Source organism: Bos javanicus, chromosome 7 (assembly GCF_032452875.1).
Source record: "Bos javanicus breed banteng chromosome 7, ARS-OSU_banteng_1.0, whole genome shotgun sequence".
NCBI classification, from domain to species: Eukaryota; Metazoa; Chordata; class Mammalia; order Artiodactyla; family Bovidae; genus Bos; species Bos javanicus.
Window position 1 is genome coordinate 64838993 of NC_083874.1, and position 20116 is coordinate 64859108.

At 37.4% G+C, this 20116-nt stretch overlaps 1 protein-coding gene across 3 annotated transcripts in view; it reads right to left on the reverse strand.

Annotated features, from left to right (window-relative positions):
* Positions 1-3296: 3296 nt before the first annotated feature.
* FAM114A2 (family with sequence similarity 114 member A2) overlaps positions 3297-20116 on the reverse strand; it is a 35106-nt gene continuing 18286 nt past the window's right edge. For all 3 annotated transcript variants that reach the window (XM_061424119.1, XM_061424120.1, XM_061424118.1), the window contains exons 10-14: positions 14449-14571; positions 13811-13950; positions 10119-10191; positions 6510-6563; positions 3297-4460 (exon numbers count right to left, since the gene is read on the reverse strand). In XM_061424119.1, the coding sequence (XP_061280103.1) occupies positions 4359-4460; positions 6510-6563; positions 10119-10191; positions 13811-13950; positions 14449-14571 (492 nt within the window). In that variant the 3' untranslated portion in view covers positions 3297-4358. The remainder of the gene's footprint in view (positions 4461-6509; positions 6564-10118; positions 10192-13810; positions 13951-14448; positions 14572-20116) is intronic.

The window sequence follows — 20116 nt, forward strand, 5'->3', positions numbered from 1 at the left end:
ATTCTTTGGGATTGGAATGAAAACTGACCTTTTCCAGTTCTGTGGCCACTGCTGTTTTTCAAATTTGCTGGCATATTGAGTGCAGCACTTTCACAGCATTATCTTTTAGGATTTGAAATAGCTCAGCTGGAATTCCACCACCTCCACTAGCTTTGTCTGTAGTGATGCTTCCTAAGGCCCACTTGACTTCACGCTCCAGGATGTCTGGCTCTAGGTGAGTGATCACACCATCATGGTTATCTGGATTAAGACCTTTTCTGTACAGTTCTTCTGTGTATTCTTGTCACCTCTTCTTAATATCTTCTGCTTCTGTTAAGTCCATACCATTTCTACTGGTTAGGATTTGGTGCTCTTACTGCTGTGGCTCAGGTTCAATTCCTGGTCAGGGAAGCCTTTCTTCTTGAGTTCTAAAGAACAGCAAGGAGAGATGAGAAAGTCTTCTTAAGTGAACAATGCAAAGAAATAGAAGGAAACAACAGAATGGGAAAGACTAGAGATCTCTCCAAGAAAATTAGATACCAAGGGAACATTTAACACAAAGATGGACACAATTAAGGACAGAAATGGTATGGACCTAACAGAAGTTTCCACCTTATAGGTTTGATATTCTAGCTCCATATTCTATAGTAGCAGGAAAGCACTAAGGATCCTGTTCTTTTTCCTTCCCTTGCTCCTTTTTCTTCATTCTTTCTTACAGTCAGACAGTACTTCCTACCATGTGCCAGACCCAATACCAAGAGCTGGGAATGCAATGGTGAGCAAAACAAACACAGAAAAACAGGTACTTAAGCGTTTGTTGATTTACTGAATGCTCTAAATGCTTTTATTGTTGTTATTTAGTCACTCAGTCATGGCCAACTTTTTTGCAACTCCATGGACTGTCACCCACCAGGCTCCTCCATCCATGGGATTTCCCAGGCAAGAATACTAGAGTGGGCTATTTCCTTCACCAGGGGATCCTCCCGACCCAGGGATCGAACCTGCATCTCCTGCATTGGCAGGCAATTCTTTACCACTGATTCTTACCACCTGAGAAGCCCCTCTAAACGCCTAAGAATACTCAATTCTTACTTTGAAACTTTTGCTTCAACATACATGCTAACCATGCAGTTTTCATTATGCTCAGTAATGCAACTGGAAGCAACAAACGAAGAGCAGGCTGTACTAAAGAGAAGTTCTTCAGTTATGACATAAACAGCCACAATTATGATGTAAACAACTCAGGCTTAAACAAGTTTGGCTGAAATTGGCTGAACTGTCTGGTAGAAACTTTGTGACAGATTATTCCAATTTTTAAAATGTGCTTTAAAAAATTAACGATACTGGTACATGTACAGCAGATTTGGGAAAACGACTTCCCTTTAGAACAGCTTAAGAGCATAGCACTGGCCAGTGTGTACACTGGAGATAAATGTGGGGTTGACATTAGTTTATGAACGTTTCTATTTCCTTTAGATCAAATTAATGAAGTCTCTTAATCACAGCCTTTAAAAAATCCAATAGTAGGAAGAGGAACATTTACTCTAGTAATAACATTTAATCTATCAAGGTGCTAAGTGAATTGGGAAGAGGTGGGTGGCACATACTAAGACATAGCGGTAAATCTTTGATACCAGAAAATTTAAAGGAAGTAGCACCAAAAAGGGAGAAGGCAATGGCACCCCACTCTAGTACTCTTGCCTGGAAAATCCCCTGGACAGAGAAGCCTGGTGGGCTGCAGTCCATGGGGTTGCTAAGAGTCGGACACGACTGAGCGACTTCACTTTCACTTTTCACTTTCATGCATTGGAGAAGGAAATGGCAATCCACTCCAGTGTTCTTGCCTGGAGAATCCTAGGGATGGGGGAGCCTGCGGGCTGCCGTCTATGGGGTCGCACAGAGTCAGACACGACTGAAGCGACTTAGCAGCAGCAGCACCAAAAAAAAGTAGGGATCGTCACGAAACTACATCATGTACTCACTCCAAATGGGATACTGAAGCATGCATCATCCAAAACCATCACCATAATCCAACAGGTTCCAATATGCCCCCTCAACCTACCTACTTCACCTATCAATGAATGTTTACGTTTTTATTTCCTCAACTCTACTACATCAAGGAACTTTCATTTTTTTTCATTATATTCTAGGTGAAAGGTAGGCAACTGTTATGTAGAATCAACTGGCCCTTTCATCACCTCATTGGTGGTCTCCATAATCCACTGAAACACATGTGGGTGGGCGGATGAAGCTGATGAGAGGGATGAGAGAAGAAGAAGAGGCAGTAAGTCACATTGGCCTTTTGTAAGGTCTAATCTAAATAGGTGAAAATGGGGGCTGCAATCTGGACAGATGCATAAACAGTCACTGTTCTATCCCCGACTCTATACCCCTTTCTTGAAGAAAAACCTTAGATATGTTTCCAGATAGAAGAGTAAAAGCTGAAAATTGCCCTTATATGAGAGTCCAAACAGGTAATAGCGTGACCAGTTTCCAAACCTTGCTCAAAAGAATACTATGTTCAGTTCAGACAGAGCAACTAAGTTTGAGGCACACATTAGGGCTGGGAACACCAGCTTTATTTACCATAACACAACCGCTTTTCTGAAATTACAGAATTGCTCACTTTGGGAACAGTGAAATGTGTCTATTAAAAAAAATACTCAAAAACTTTTCTCATCATGTTAGAACATAGTATAAGCAGAGTTAACATTTTCGTGATGTCGGTGATTCCAAATCTGCCTAGCTTAACAAATTGCCCCCTACCCCAAATAAGGTGCACATAGAAATAGTCTTGATATCAATCTATGTTATAGCTTCACTTTGCTATTTCTTCGGTCCGGGAAAATACTGGGGCTTACATTTGGAAAACTAAATAAAAGCATAAACTGACAGAATTATTACATTTTACTTAAAGGTTTAAAAGATATGGGGCAGAGCTCATAAAAGTTACCTGAAACATTAAAAATCACCAAGTTGGAGAACTTTTTTTTTTTTTCAAAAGAGTGGATAGCAAAATAGCTGTTGCTACTGCTGCTGCTAAAGTCGCTTCAGTTGTGTCCGACTCTGTGAGACCTCATAGATGGCAGCCCACCAGGCTCCCCGGTCCCTGGGATTCTGAAGGCAAGAACACTGGAGTGGGTTGCCATTTCCTTCTCCAATGCATGAAAGTGAAGAGTGAAAGTGAAGTCGCTCAGTCGTGTCCAACTCTCAGCGGCCCCATGGACTGCAGCCTACCAGGCTCCTGCGTCCATGGGATTTTCCAGAGGACTTATAAATCTTTTAAATTGCTGAAGAAAGCAAAAGAAGGCTTAGAATCTGAAGGATAAAAGTTATATTTATAAACATGCTAAAGAATACATTAAAAGAAACCAAAAAAAAATGAAGAAAAATATACTGTGTCTTAATCCTATTATACATGAACATCATTTTCATGGGACTCTACAATCCATTTCAACCAAGTAACAAAATCTCCATCACTGAAAGAGCTTCAACCCTCCTTTGGAGCTAGCTATTACAGAATTCATCCTGCATACAGGGTATGAGTGAAAAACATCCTAGAAACTCAGAATATCTACAAACATGGAACTGTTTCTCCAAATTGCATTTCTTTGTCTTGAATCCGGTAGAGTGGGAGGCAACAACAATTTGAAGCTTACCATTGTGGGACAGGAGAGCAACTTGAAGTCAAAGGACACTTGGCTATAGTTAATTAATGTGGCTATAGGTAGGTATATTCCATAAGCTTCTCCTCAATGCCACTGAGAATTAAAGAGTAGATGAAATTTTCTAGCCAATTCCAAAAATCCATGTAATCAAGGGCAATCACTACAGAGTTTATACATACTCAGTTTTCTTAAAAGCAATAGATTTTATTATAGAAAGGAGAAAGAAAATGGCATTAACAGATCAAGCACATAAATTCCAAAATACTGAATTCCTTTTCCTTTTTTTAATTTCTTTTCCTCTTGCTTAACAACCAATTATATCCATGGACTATAAAATGACATCCATGACAAAAATATTAGTGTTTTACATATTGCCAAAGAAAGATCAATATCTTTGCCTGAGTATCCCATTAACTTTCACCTGGAGCTATTATTTTTGAACTGTCTATAAAAGTTTCTTTTCAAATAATTTATTAATTATAACAACTGGGAAGAGCAGTGTGAGGACCTGAATACTTCAGTCAAGCAGTGAAGACAACAAACTTCCTTCAAATCTGCTCTCCTGCCAGCATTTTTATATACCAAAATAACCTTTCTCCCTCACTTCTGCAGGGCTACCCAGAAGTGAGTGGCATTTCTCAGCCATCACAAGTCTCAGGTAGAATCTTCTCTGTTCCTCAATGTTCGGACAAAGGCCTCTGGACATGAAGCTCATGCCTCTGGTAATTCAGTCTTGTTCTCAATAAAAGAGATCTCCAATACAGGTAAAAGTAGCTGAAAGGCATCCTGAATGTAGGAAGCACTGTTTGATGCCTACAGGGATAAGAAATGAAAAATAAGAAAATGAAAATATTGCTGTCTCTTAAAAGAGAAAATATAAGACAACAAAAACCAAACTAATTTTTATAATCTAACTCAATCTATAGCCTGGCAAATAAGAATACAGACTTAATCATTGCACTGAAGTTAAAAGGAAAAGAATGATCCAGCTCTTAAGATGATATGATAGCACAAAAAAAAGAATGTCACCATTTTTGTCCAACTGGTCCATCAAAAATAACAGCCATTTTTTGGCATCATGCTCAAATTCAGCATTCAAAGCTTACTGATTCCTTGAATGAGTGGGTAAATCCTGTCACAAGCATTTTACTCAATTACTCAAAGAGGATTTCAGAAGGCTATGAATTCTAAATCAACAGAATTTATAGTCCGTTGTGACTGCTCCTCTTCCATGGACTCAGCACAGTTGTGAACATGCGACAGGTGCTCACAAGTATAAACAAAGAATACTACTTTTAAAGATGATAAAGTACAGATATGTTTCTGTCTAGTACAAGAGATATATTTATGAAAAGCTAGGATTCATTATGCCCAGACTTTACCAGACTTCATTAATATCTGACAAGTTCTGACTTTCTAGAAGAACAGAGTTCATTACATTAAAAAAAAAAAAAAAGTATAATTTCAAGGACAAGAGTGTTCAAATCTATAAGCAAGAACAACCAACTCAAAAATAGCAGAAGGGTACCCATATCAAGTGTGTTAACCCTTTTTTGATTTATCAGTAGCATAATTTAAATGGTTATTTTAACTTCAATGTGACATCTGATGCCAAACTTTCAAGCCAAAAGAGACCTCACAACACATCTAGTTAAATCTCTTATTCTGTATATAAATATAACAAGACTGCCAAGAAGGTAAATGCCCGGTCCATGATCATACTGCAAATCAGGGGAGATCCAGAACAGGACTGGGCTCCTGGTTTGCAAGCTCCTTTCATCTATACCCCTCTGTCATCTATTAAATCATAAACATATTTAATTGCTTAAGTGATCAGAATGATTTCTTTGACTATTAAAGGAAAATGATTCAGTTAAGGAATGAAAGGCATTCCCTCATTGGTAATATTAAAAGAATCTAAAACTAAAGAAGTAACAGTCTGGTGGCAAAAATATTTAATTCATATTTAAAACCTAACTGATTATCAAATGTATTTTTCCCCTTAGACTTAGATAATATGCTTTAAATAGGTAATCAAACATCTAAATTTTTGCACAATTAATTTACAAGATAGAGTTCTTAAACCACGGAATCCAGAAAGCATCCCATATGGAGGGACTATAATCCATCCATGGATTTAAACCACCCACCTCCTTAAATCTAATGAATTGAAAAGGGGTATATAAACACATGTACCCTTTTGACAAAATAAAGAAAATTCCCAGGCAAGGAAAAAGACAAAATGTTTTATTTTTGTTTTGTAACTAATCTCCTCTGCATGAACCTTAGCCCTTCAAGTAGCAATACTAGCCTATTTGTAATTTCCAGCCCCTCATGTTTACCACCTGGTCTCCAGAAGATGTTTCATTACTGAGAATTGTCCACTAATTACCAAGGGGTAATACTAAGTAATGACAGCCTAACTGCTTCTTCCTCTGCACTTTACCTGGCATCTTTATGCTTTGTAATTAAAGGACAGGAAATATGTATCAAATATACATCATTTTGGTCATACCTGCATCAACACAGCTAAAATAGTTTAAAAAAAGCCAAAAAATAAAACTTAGAAGTGAAGTGAAAGTCGCTCAGTCATGTCCAACTCTTTGCGACCCCATGGACTATACAGTCCATGGAATTCTCCAGGCCAGAATACTGGAGTGGGTAGCCTTTCCCTTCTTCAGGGGATCTTCCCAACCCAGGGACTGAACCCAGGTCTCCCACATTGCAGGTGGATTCTTTACCAGCCGAGCCACAAGGGAAGCCCCCCCACCAAAAAAAAAAACACTTAAGAAGAGTTATTAATACACAATGCCCTAGAAGTTAGAGACTTAAAAAATAACAATAATAATTAGTACTACTAACCTCTAGAAATACTGCAGTGATTAATGGATTAAGGACGTCAGCCTTTTCCTTAACCTAGAACAAAGGATAATATGTTAAGGGAGCATAGCATATTTAAAAAAGAAAAAACAGGTAAAGTATGACCCCACTTTGAAACACACCCATACACACCCATACATAAATATAAGCATAGAAAAAGTCTGAATCAGATCAGGAAGGACTTTAAATTTCCTTCTTTCTATCCTTCTGTGATATCCAAGTTGAGAGTGTACTCCTTCGTAGTTTTTACTGACTTTAAAAAGTATCTTCATTTCAGAAGGGGATAGAAATGGTCTATTTGACCATGAAAACCAGAAAAAATTTTAAAACAAAATTTGCAGATATAAAACTTGTGCTCAAAAGACTCAATTGATTTTTTAAGATACACCATTTGGAAAACATGAAAACAAATAATGCAAATTTAATACTTCCATGTATTAGCTAGCACCTCAGAACCAACTTGCTGTGACATCTTTATGAAATACATGGAAAAATTTAGCCTCAGAAGATTAACTTTAGGAAACCCAGAAATTCTTTTAAAGAAAATACTAAGAGGAAAAAAGAAGCTATATAACAGAATAGTCCCCTACAGGAAAAATCTAAACTCAAAGTGAGAAAAATTAATTTGGGCCATGCTCTTAACTAAAATAAATGTAAAGGCCCAGAATAACTTTGCTGCCATACTGATACTTACCACAAGCTGATTTTTTTTCAATTGAGGTATAACTGACATAAAACAGTATATAAACTGCAGGTATTTTTGCAGATGTACAACATAATGATTGTTATCTGCATACACAGCAAAATGAGGACAGTAAGACCAGTCAACATCTATCACTATACATAAATCATTTTTTTCTTGTGATGAGAACTTTTAAAAACTCTCTTAGCAACTTTCAAATATGCAATAGGCACTATTAACTACAGACACCATGCTGTGCATTACATCCCCAATGCTGTACATTATTTATTTATAACTGAAAGTTTGCATCTTTTGACTCACTTTACCCATGTGGGCCAGCCCCACCACTTGCCTCTGGCAACCACCTATCTGTTCTCTGTATGGATGAGCTTGGTTTACTACAAAATGATTTTTATTTGTCCATTTAAAACGCCCTTGATTTTGTCCCAATTCATGATTACTGATGTCTGAATCATCTTCCTTAGTTCACACACCTTCAGTAAATTTTTACAATTCCTTAAACCAGAACAAAACAAACAAACAAAAAAAAAACTTTAGCTTTAACTACAACTCTTCTACTGGCTGGCAACTGCAAAATATTAGAGTTACCATAGTCAAAGTAAGGTGCTGCCCTTAAGACTAGAGTCAAACTTCGGAATTCTTATCTTATAAAGTCTACATTCTCATCACAGGTCTCAGGAGAGCAGCACAAAATATACTGAAGATTGTATATAAAAGAACAAAAATGAGTTGCAAAATTCAATTAGATGTAGACAAACTGATCCTAAAATTCAGATGTAATTGCACAGGGCCCAAAACAGACCAAAAAAAAAGTCTTGAAAAAGAATAACAAAGTTGGAAAACTTACACTGCTTGATTTCAAAACCTACTACAAAGCTACAGTAGTCTATATTGGCATAAAGATACATACAGATCAATGCAACAGAAATAAGAGTCCAGAAAGAAATCCACATGTCTACAGTCAGTTGATATTAGACAGAGAGGGGCTAAGACAATTCAAAACAGGAAAATTTTTCAACAAACGGTGCTGGGAATACTGGATATCCACACGCAAAAAAAAATAAAGTTGGGCCCCTACCTCACATCCTACACAAAAAAATGGATAACAGACATAAACATAAGAGCTGCAACACAGAAGTCTTAGGAAAAAAACATGAATAAATCCTCATAATCTTGGGTGAGGCAATGATTCTTTAGATACAATACCAAAAGAACAAGTGATAAAAGAGAATATTGACAATTTGGATTATATCACTATTCACTATCAAGAAAGTGAAAGAATAGCCCATGGACTGGCAGAAAACATGTGCATATCATATATTTGAAAGGAATTTGTATCTAGAAAAACTAAAGAACTTCTATAACTCAATGTTGTTCAGTTGCTCAGTTATGTCTGACTCTTTGCAACCCATGGATGGCAGCACATCAGGCTTCCCTGTCCTTCACCATCTCCTTCAGTCATGTCTGACTCTTTACAACCCCATGAACTGTAGCCCACCAGGCTCCTCTGTCTGTGGGATTCTCAATGCAAGAATACTGGAGTGGGTTGCCATTCCTTTCTCCAGGGGATCTTCCCAACCCGGGGATCAAACCCAGGTCTCCTACATTGCAGGTAGATTCTTCACTGTCTGAGTTACAGGGAAGCCCCCTATAACTCAATAATAAATCGTAAATAATAAAAGACAAGTAATTAAAATCAGAATAAATAAGAAATAATAAACATCCCAATTTAGAAACTAACAATAAAAAGATAACCTTAAAGAGAGGCAAAGGACTTGAAATGACATTTCTTTAACAAAGACATACAAATTGCTAACAAGCACATGAAAAGATGCTCAACATAATTAGCCAACAGGGAAATGCAAAAAAAAAAAAACAACAACAATAATGAGATAATACTTCACACCTACTAGCTCAGGTAAAATTTTTAAAAACAAAACAGAAAATAGCAAGTGTCAACAAGGATGTGGAGAAACTGGAACCCTCATACATTGCTGGCAGGGGTGTAAAATGGTACAACTACTTTGGAAAACAGTATGACAGTTCCTTAATGGTCTGTATTACCCATATGACCCAGAAATTCTACTCCTAACTATCCACCCAAGAGAAATAAAAACATATATGCATGTTTATAGTAACAACATTCATTATAATCAAAAAGCATAGACAATCCGAATGTCTATCAACTGATGAACAGATAAATAAGATATATCCATAAAATACGAGTACTATTTAGTAATAAAAAGGAAATACTGATACAATGTGGACAAATCTCAAAAACATTATGCTAAGTGAAAGAAGGACTTCCCAGGTGATTCAGTGGTAAAGAATCTGCCTGTCAGGAAGGAGACGCAGGTTTGATCCCTGGGTTAGGAAGATCCCCTGGAAAAGGAAATGGCAACCCATGCCAGTATTCTTACCTAAGAAATTCCATGGACAGAAGAGCCTGGTGGGCTATAGTCCATGAGGTCGCAGAGTCAGATACAACTTAGCAACTAAACCACCACAAACAAGTGAAAGAAACCAGACACAAAACACCACAATACTGAGTGATCCCATTTATAGTAAATGCCCAGAATAGGCCAATCTATAGACAGAAAATATATTAATGTTGCTTAAGGTTAGAAGTATATAGAGGGTAAGGGAAAAGTAAGTGATTGCTAATGGTGTGAGGTTTTCTGAGAGGTGATGAAAAAGATCTAAAATTAGATTATGGTGATGGCTACACAGCTCTGTAAATATATTAAAAATCACTAAAACGTACACTTAAATCGGCAAATTTTTAAGATATGCCTCTTTTAAATTTAAATGTCTGTTAAAACATTTAAAAATGTCTGTTTTAACAAAACAAAACAGACATTAGCCCAATAAAGGTCATGAATTCTTACCCCAGCAGTTGTTAGGCAGGTGGTGAACTCTTTAGACAGACAGGACAATTCTTTACACAACAAAACTGTCATCCTAGAAAAGAAGGGAAAAGAGAAGGGTTCTTTTCTGTTTTATTATTTTCTCTCTGTTTTTTAAAATAAAGCTACTACCAGAAAAAACAAAAAACAAAAAAACCCACACCTGATACTAAATGTGAAAGAAGGCAGCTTTTAAAGCAAGTATTTGGAGGCCCATACTACAGGAAGAGAAGGTTTAGTCCTTAGAGAAATATTTTTCTACAAAATTCTCTGGAAAAAACTATGCTTTCAAATTAAATCAAAGGAAATAACTAAGATACATTTTAAGGATACAAGGTAGTACCTGAAAGATCCTACTTTTCATTTAGAAAAATAGTTAAATATTTATTCATTCATTCAACACATACTGAAAGGCTTCTGTGTGCCAGGTACTTCTGAGCACTGGGGATATATTAGTAAACAAGCAAAGTACCAGTGTTCATGAATTCTGACTTACTTGCTGATTAAGAGGGAGACTATAAATATAGAAAGAGATGGGTATTTGTATATGTTTATAGTTATGTATGTATACATTTATACATAGACACATAAACATATAGATATATTTATATATACATAATATGCACTAATGGTGATATGAGCTAAGAAAATAAAGAATTCAAAAATATATCAGGAAAAGGCAAATCAAAGCCACAGTAAGACAGTAACATTACACTGAGTGAAATAAGTCAGATACAAAAAGACAAATATGGTATCACTTATATGGGGAATCTTAAAAAAAACTTATTTACAAAACAGAAGTAGAGTCATGGATATAGGAAACAAACTTATGGTTACCAGGGTGGTGAGGGATAAACTGGAAGATTGGGACTGATGTATACATACTACTATATATAAAATACATAACTAATAATAACCTGCTATACATAGAACAAGGAACTCTACTTAGTACTCTAATGGCCTACATGGGAAAAGAATCTTAAAAAAAAAAAAAAGTGGACATATGCACAGCTGATTCAGTTTGCTGTACCCCTGAAACTAGTACAACACTGTAAATCAACTACACTCCAATGAAAGTTTTTTTAATTTTTAAAAATTTAAAATTTTTTTAGAAAACTACAATGAGATATCCTGTCAGAATGGCTGTCATCAAAAAGAACACAAATAACAAATGTTAGCAACAATGTGGAAAAAGGGGTACCCTTGTAACTGATGGTGGCAATGTAAATTGGTGTAGCCACTGTGGGAATAGTATAGTTTTCTCAAAAAACTAAAAATAGGACTACCATGTGACCCAACAATTCCACTCCTGGGTATATATCAAAAAAGAACAAAAACACTAACTCAAAAAGATACATGCACTCCAATGTTCATAACAGTATTATTCATAATTGCCAAGATATGGAAGTGACCTGAGTGTCTATCAACAGATGAATGGATAAAGATGCAGTATACATACACAATGGAATACTACTTGGCCATAAACAAAGAATGAAATTCTGCCATTTGCAGCAACATGGATGGACTAAGAGGACACAAGTCAGATAGAGAAAGACAAATACTGTATGATATCACATATATGGAATAAAAAAAATACAACTATTGAATAAAATAAACCAGAGGCAGACTCACATATATGGAGAACACAGTGGTTACCAGTAGGGAGAGGGAGGGAGGGGCAATATGTAGGTGAGGGAGTGGGAAGTACAAACTATTGGGTGTTAAGACAGGCTCAAGGATGTACTATACAACATGGGTAATAAAGCCAATATTCTGTAATAACTGTGAATCTTTACACTTTTTAAAGGTAATCTTTAAAAACTGTATAAAACTTTTTTTTAATTAAAAAAATTAAAAAACAAAACAAAATGGGCTTCCTTGGTGGTCAAGTGGTTAAGAATCCACCTGCCAACGTATGGGTCACAGGTTCAATCCCTGGTCCAGGAAGACCCCACATGCCCTAGAGTCACTAAGCCTGTGAACCACAACTACTGAAGCCCAGGCGCCTAGAGCCTGAGATCTGCAACGAGAAGCCACTGTAATGAGAACACTGCACACCACACTGAAGGGTAGCCCCCAACTTGCCACAACTAGAGAAAGCCTGTGCACAGCAATGAAGACCCAATGCAGCCAAAAATAAAATAAATAAATAAATCTTAATAAATAAATAAATAAAATATAAATCCAAACCTTGAGGAAGTTAAATTGATCTATGTGATACTGAAACAGTCAGAGGGGAAAAAAGAATGAGAAAATGGTTGAAGATAGCATTTTAGACTGGAGGTGAAAAAAGGAACCTCTTAGAAGTAAAAACTGAATTCAGTGAGGGGAAGAGCCATGACTTGAAAAGCATTCCAAGCAGTGGAAATAGCTACTTTCCCAAAGAACAGGATGCTGTAGGTTTGTGAATCCCTCATCCTAAGGATGGGGCTTCCTTGGTGGCTCAGACAGTAAAGTGTCTGCCTGTAATGCAGGAGCCCTGGGTTCGACCTCCAGGTAGGGAAGATCCCCTGGAGAAGGAAATGGCAAACCACTCCAGAACTCTTGCCTGGACAATTCCATGGATGGAGGAGCCTGGTCGGCTATAGTCCATGGGATCGCAAAGAGTCGCACATGACTGAGCAACTTCACTTCTCATCCTAAAAATGTTTAAAACAAGACTAAGCCCCCTCCTTATGGGATGTTGTAGAGGGGCAGCAAAAGTGTAGTGAAGAAGAGGCCCAGAGACCATCAAGGGTCTCTTCTAATCCTAATACACTAGACACTCTCACTCACGTTTTTTTCCCAATGAAAATTCTCATTATTTTTTTGGGAGATTTAGTTAGAAAACAGTAGGATTTTGTTTTCTCCCTCTTGTGACTATAGAAAACAGTAGGGTTTTTTTTTTCCTCCTGTGATTATCTACATTCTATTATTTTTAAAAATTTTGTTCAAAATCATCAATATAATAAAAAACAAACCAAAAAAAAAAAAAAAAAAGGGTTTGAAACTTAGACCTGGGTTTAAATCCCAGTCTGCAAAACTTGGCAATTTACTTAAGTCTGTGTTTCCTCATTTTTAAAGCTGGACTGATCACTTATCTTAAAGTTTGTTTTAAAGATTACTAATGATACATTTACATGTATCCCTTAGCATGGAGAAGGCAATGGCAGCCCACTCCAGTACTCTTGCCTGGAAAATCCCATGGACAGAGGAGCCTGGTAGGCTGCCATCCATGGGGTCACTAAGAGTCAGACACGACTGAGCGACTTCACTTCACTTCACTTAGCATGGTACCTGGCATATAGTTAGCACTCAAAATCTGGCAACTGTTATGCAATGTAGACTCAGCACAACCAAAAATAAATAATTTTTTTAAAAAATTTAAAAAAACTGAGGTTCTCAGAACTATTTTCTGTTTTCACTTATGTACAATTCTACTCCAAATAAGGCCAATAATCTGGGGAAATAAATAGTTTTCAGAGTATGAGTTGGTTAATTAAAAAGGGTAAATTTCTAATGCAGATTTAAGGCTCAATGAAAATAAACAAAATCCAAAATAAACCTCAAAGATGTGAATGGTGCAACGTGAATAACATCTTATTGAGAGGAAAGTTTCTAAAACTTTGGAAAGAAAACTGAGAAAACTCTTACAGCAATATGCTTCCTTTTAGAGGGATACTTATTACACTTACTGGCAAAGGGCTCTGCTCCTTTCTATGGTTGTTGCTTCCTGTTTCCGGCCATGTAGAACCAGAGCCGCTGTTTTGTGAAAAAGTTCAATTGAGCAGGCAGTCAGTTCTGCTAGGCTTCGGATTGCAAATGCATGGATATCCTGGATGGAAAACAAAACAAAGCATAACAAGTCTGAGCACTTGGCTTTTTTTATACAAGAGGAAATGACACCACCTTGCTTCTCCCATACTGAAGTATTCAGTACCTTGAAAGCAACGAAGACTAGTATCTGCCCGTCAATAAACCTCCTCTTCTTCTAGAGTTGTTACATAATTTTATAACTGGGCTCACAGAGGTAAAAAAGAGGCTCCCATGAAGTGTGACCATGTGACCAAGTTTTAGTCAAACGATTAGAATAAAAAGTGTCAGATGTTAGCTTCTGGGAACGTTCTCATGACGCCACACACATGCACCCTTTGCCTCTTTTTCTTCACTCTTTCCATCCTATAGTTTGGAACTAAGATGCTGGGATCTTGGATCACAAAGTAGAAATTATGGATAGCAGTACAACAAAAATAGAAATTGCTTAGGGCCTTCTCTTACGATACTCCCATCTCAAATTAAAAAAAAAAAAAAGCCTTAGTTGTTTTCATTTTACCTCTATTGATTTGTTATTGATCTGTTCAGTGTTTTCTGCTTCCAACTGTTTTTCTCCTTCTTCCTTCTCTTTCAACGGTTTGGCCAGAGATGTCCTGATCCACTCATAGGCTGTATTTCTTGCCTAAATAAGAAAAAGATTACAGTCAGCCCTCTATATCCACAGGCTCCACATCTTCAGAGTTAATCAACCATGGTCTGAAAATATTCAGAAAAAAAAAAAATCCAGAAAGTTCCAAAAAGCAAAACCCGAGTTTGCCAAAGGCTGGCAACTTCAACAGCATTTATATTGCTTTTACAACTATATACACACCATTTACACTGTATTAGGTATTATAAGTAATCAAGAGATGATTTAACATATACTAGAGGATGTACATGGGTTATATGCAAATATTACACCATTTTGTATCAGGGAATTGAGCATCCCTGAATTTTGGTATCAAGAGGGGTCCCTGGAAGCAGGATACTTCTGAGGCTGTCAAGGGATAGCTGTATAGTCCATCAGCAATTTAATTTAGCTCACCAAGATTCCTGTGCCTCCACCAGAAACATATTAGCACAATGGAAGTCAGCGTTCTTGTTCTCACCCGAACATACTATTGAACTTCTCAGTGCTGAACTCACCAGATCTCTATAAAACTCTTAACATCTATGACCACTCATTCCCTCTTGAATTCTCTAATCCTTTGGCTGTTTTTAAACTCAGGTGTAACTTACATAAAGTGCACAAATTTTCAGAGTATGACAGGTTACATGTGTACACATTTATGTTTATGTGACCCAGATCAAGATACAGAACATTCCCATCCCTCTAGAAAGTCCCCCATACCCCTTCCTAGTCAGTACTGATCAAACCAAATAGCAGTCATGGCTCTCTACTTCTCTCACCCTACTCTCTTCTCTCTCCATCAGTCCTAACTCAGTAATTTTAACTATTCCCTATCTGCTGCTGACTCCTGAATCCTTATCTCCAGCACTAACTTCTCCTGAAAACAACATATTCCAACTCCTTGCTTGACATACATATCAGGATATCCTATGGCATCTGTATCATGTATAACATGGACAAAATTTAATTAAATGTCATCTTTCTCTCCCTACCCCTAATTTTTTCATCTTCTCTTATTCCCTTGAGCTTTAGAAGAACCACCAGTCATCCAAGCCAAAATACCTGAGCCATCCTAGATTCTTCCTTTCCAAGCACCAACATGGTCTGATTTTAGCCTACGTATTTCTCCAATTTGCCTCTCCTCTTCCTGTTACCACCACAGGAGTCCAGATATACTTTATGGCAATAGCACTCTGGTCTCCCTGCTTCCAATTTGGCTCATCTTAAAATCCATCTTCCACAGTGGTACCAGTGACCTATCTAAGCCCATAGCTGATTTCTCCGCTTCTCTTCAATAGCTCCCCATCAACTAGATCATGCTCTTTGACATGATCTAAAAAGTGCCCATGATCTAGTCTACCTACCTCTCCAACTTCTCTCACCACTTTCTACTTTATGAACTGATAATAATGTCCGGTAATGTGCCTGTTCTTTCATGTTATTTACTTAGTCCAGAGTGTCTTTCCCATTTTTCCCCCTTAAATCAAGGCAACTCAATTTTCTTTCAATTCTCCATCCAAACACTGTCTGCTCCAAGTAACTTTCAAAGACATCTCAGGAGATGGGCACCTCAACAACCCTTTTATGTATGCCTACAGTCCCCTAAATACCTTTTCAACTTGTTGTTGTTTGGTTGCTAGGTTGTGGACTCTTGCAACCCATGGACTGTAGCCCACCAGGCTCCTAAGTCCATGGGATTTCCCAGGGAAGAATACTGGAGTGAGTTGCCATTTCCTTCCCCAAGGGATCTTCCCAACCCAGTGACTGAACCCAGGTCTCCTTGCATTGGCAGGCAGATTCTTTACCACTGAGCCACCAAGGAAGCCCCAGCTTTCTAGTTTCTTGAGCTAATAAATATGCCTTTCTCTTAATCCAGTCTGACTTAAGTTTCTGTCATTTGCAACTGAGAGAGTCCAGGTTTCTAAGGAAATGTTTACTGTCATTACATGAGTTAACCCACTTGAGTGACTTTATATAGACAGAATGTGTTCAGAGTTGTAACTAAGCAATAGGAATCCAAAGAAGACCTTGAGAGTCATTCCAACTGAAAACTGAGAGAATTGCAGGCTTTATTACAGACATAGTATTAGGGCTGAGCCTTTAAGGATCAATAAGTGGTGCCATAACCAAGGGTACACATGAATGAGCTAGAGTAGAATCTATGTACTCGACATTCACTTCAAGGTTCTTTCCCCTGTAATACAGGGACTCCCAGAAGTCCCTCAGGTATAATCTGGCTCTGATCTATAACCTTCCCACTACTTATGCATTAACCTTCAAAATTAAAAAATAAATAAACACATTAACTATATAAAGGTTTGGAAGCAAGAAAACACAAGGTGTACTGAGAAAACTGTCAGATAACTGGTAAGACCAGATAACAGGGCACATTCATTCATTTGTTACAAATATGTAGCACATACTGTCCTAGATGCTGGGAATATAGTGACTAACACAAACTATGGCCCTGATCTTTATTCTACTACCAAAGGACAATTAACAAGCAAACATGTAAATGCGTGAAGAAAATAAAATGGAGTGCTAAAGAGTGTAGAGTGGGTGAGTAGAAAGCAGATTCCATTTGGGTGGGCAGGAAATCTCTGAGGAGCAATATCTGAGCTGAATTATGAAATGTAAGAGGTATTAGCCATATAAAATATTTAGACAATGAGAGACATAAGCAGAGGGAAACCAAATTGGTATATTCAAGGAACAGAACCAAGGCCAATATGGGAGAAGTGTGATAAAAGATGAGGTTGGGGAGGTAAAATTTATATAGAAGAGAACAGTGAAAGATGAGGCTGTTAAGAATTCTAACAGTTGATGAATAGTCTAAATATATGTGAAAATCTTTACAATTTCTTTGAGGAGATAAAATGAGAGGAAAAAACAGACACTGATTTATGTGAGATGGAAAAAAGAAAAATAAAGAGATAAGGCCATATAAAATAGAAAGAAAACTGATACTATAAATTTAACATACTTAAGAATCATTTTAGTAGGCATAATATATACTTAAAATAACCTCTCTAGTAATAAATACATTAAGTGATGTTATTACAGTCTATTGTATCAACTCAGTGTAATTTATCATCCTTTTCAAAAAAATACCAACGGTAGCCACCCTCCACACCCAGATCAGTCTGGAACTAGTCTGAGATCTAGACTCATCAGTGCTTGTTGCTGTTGTCAGTTGCTCAGTTGTGTCCGACTCTTTGCAACCCCATGGACTATAGCCCATAAGCTGTCACTCTCCTGTCCATGGAATTCTCCAGGCAAGGGAACTGGAGTTTGCAGCCATTCCCTTCTCCAGGGGATCTTCCTGACCCACGGATCAAACCCAGGTCTCCTGCATTGCAGGCAGATTCCTTACCATCTGAGCCTCTAGGCTCATGCTTAGTCATGTCCAACTCTTTTCAACCCCATGGACTGTAGCCCACCAGGCTCCTCTGTCTGTGGGATTTTTCAGGCAAGAATACTGGAGTGGGTTGCCATTTCCTCCTCCAGGGGATCTTCCCGACCCAGTGATACAACCTGCAACTCCTGCACTGCAGGCACATTATTTAACCACTGAGCCATTAGGGAAGACCTAAAAATTAAAAGGCACCTTTGAGCCTAGCTTCTGCAACAGCTTATTTATTTATTTATTTTGCTTAAAAAAAGTGAGGCCTGAAGAAGGAATGGGATTTGCCCACATCACATGTGAGGGTCAGAATAAGAATCAGAATTGTGCTTTCAGATTTTTACTTCATTGCTTTTCCTCTGAATCATACAGACTCTCATATAAATTCCTGGAAATAATCAGGCCCTTATCCTTAATCATTGTATATCTTAAGTCTCAAAACCCAAAATATAAACAATATGAAAACTGCTTTCAGAGAATGACTAGGACTAATAACTTATTATTATAATCTCTTTGAGCAAAGAATCTATGTCTCTTTCATTACTTTTTCCCTAGCACCTAGCAAAATAAAGGTTTATTGTAAACATATATTTATTGAACATCTAAATGTATAACACACTGAGATAGCTTCTTCAGGACCATAAACAATGTATATTTACTATGGGCCAGGCACTTTTAAGAGCTCTGTGTGTATTAACACATTAAATCTTTACAGGAACCCTACATTATCCCTGCCTCACAGACAGAGAAGCTGAGGCACAGAGAGATTGAGCAACTTGTTTAAGACTGCACAGAAAGTAAGATGGCAGAGGTGGGATCTTAAGAACAATAAAGCATATCACAGATCCAGCCTTGACGAAATTTAACTGTTAGAATGGGAGGTAAGATACACACATTTAAAAACAAATAAGAACCAATGATAATTTTATGAAGTACATCTGCACAGTTAAGTGAATAAAGTGCTACATGGAGTATACATATAGTATGTATACTTTTATATAAGAAGGAGATTAAAAACATATATCTCTTATCTAAAAAAGAAACATAGGAAGGATATGCTGGAAAACAAGAAAGTTCAAAATATAAAAGGAGAGTGGAGAATGGAGTAGATAGGAATTGAGAGGGAGCGACACTTCTGTGTATATTTTTTTGAAGTTGTGACTTGAAAACATGTTAATACTCTACATATTCAAAGATGAAATCAAATTAACCAGAGGAGACAGTAAATAAATCATAAATTTTTTTGTAGATTGGTTTTATAGTAGTATGGGCAAGCATACATTTCAAATGCATTACAGAATAGAGGAAAGTAGAAAGTGTGGTAATGTTACTGGGAGACAGAGTTCTTACTGTGAAAGAGACAAATGTAAAATGGGGAGAGGCAAGGAAGAACCCATAAAAATGGACTGAAACTGGGGTTATTGGTATGAACTCATGATCTCTAAAATAAGTATATAAGTATACACATTTACACACATGCATACACTTATGCATATACACAGGGTGGTGCACATGTGTGTAGTTAAATACATTTCCTAGCTCTGCAGCTTCCCAGGTGGCACTACTGGTAAAGAACTTGCCTGCCAACTCAAGAGACATAAGACTCACAGGTTCGATCCCTGGGTTGGGAAGATCCCCTAGAGGAGAGCATGGCAATCCCTTCTAGTATTCTTGCCTGGAAAATCCCATGGATGAGGAGTCTGGTGAGCTATAGTCCTTAGGGTCACAAAGAGCTGGATGCGACTGAAGCAACTTAACACATGCACACAGCTCTGCCAACAAACACACACACACACACACACACACACACACACACACACAGCTCTGCCAACAAGCCTAGAAGCAAAGATACCCTAAGCAATGAATACATCTAGCACCCAAGTTTTGGCTTGAAATAGCAAAAAGGAACCATGGCTCCTTGAATTTCAGGTTGATTCTAGGGAGAAATATGGAAGGCACAAGATCTTGTTATGCCCCCAAATAAGGAAGTACTCAAAGACTAATAGGGACACATCACACAGGAGTCAGCTTGAAGGACAATTTGAACACCAAAGTAATTAAGGACAGTAATGAATTACAAACCAATGGGGAAAAAAATAGAAACCCATGAGACCATACCAATAACAGATAATAAAGAGACAAAGGGAGAAGGGA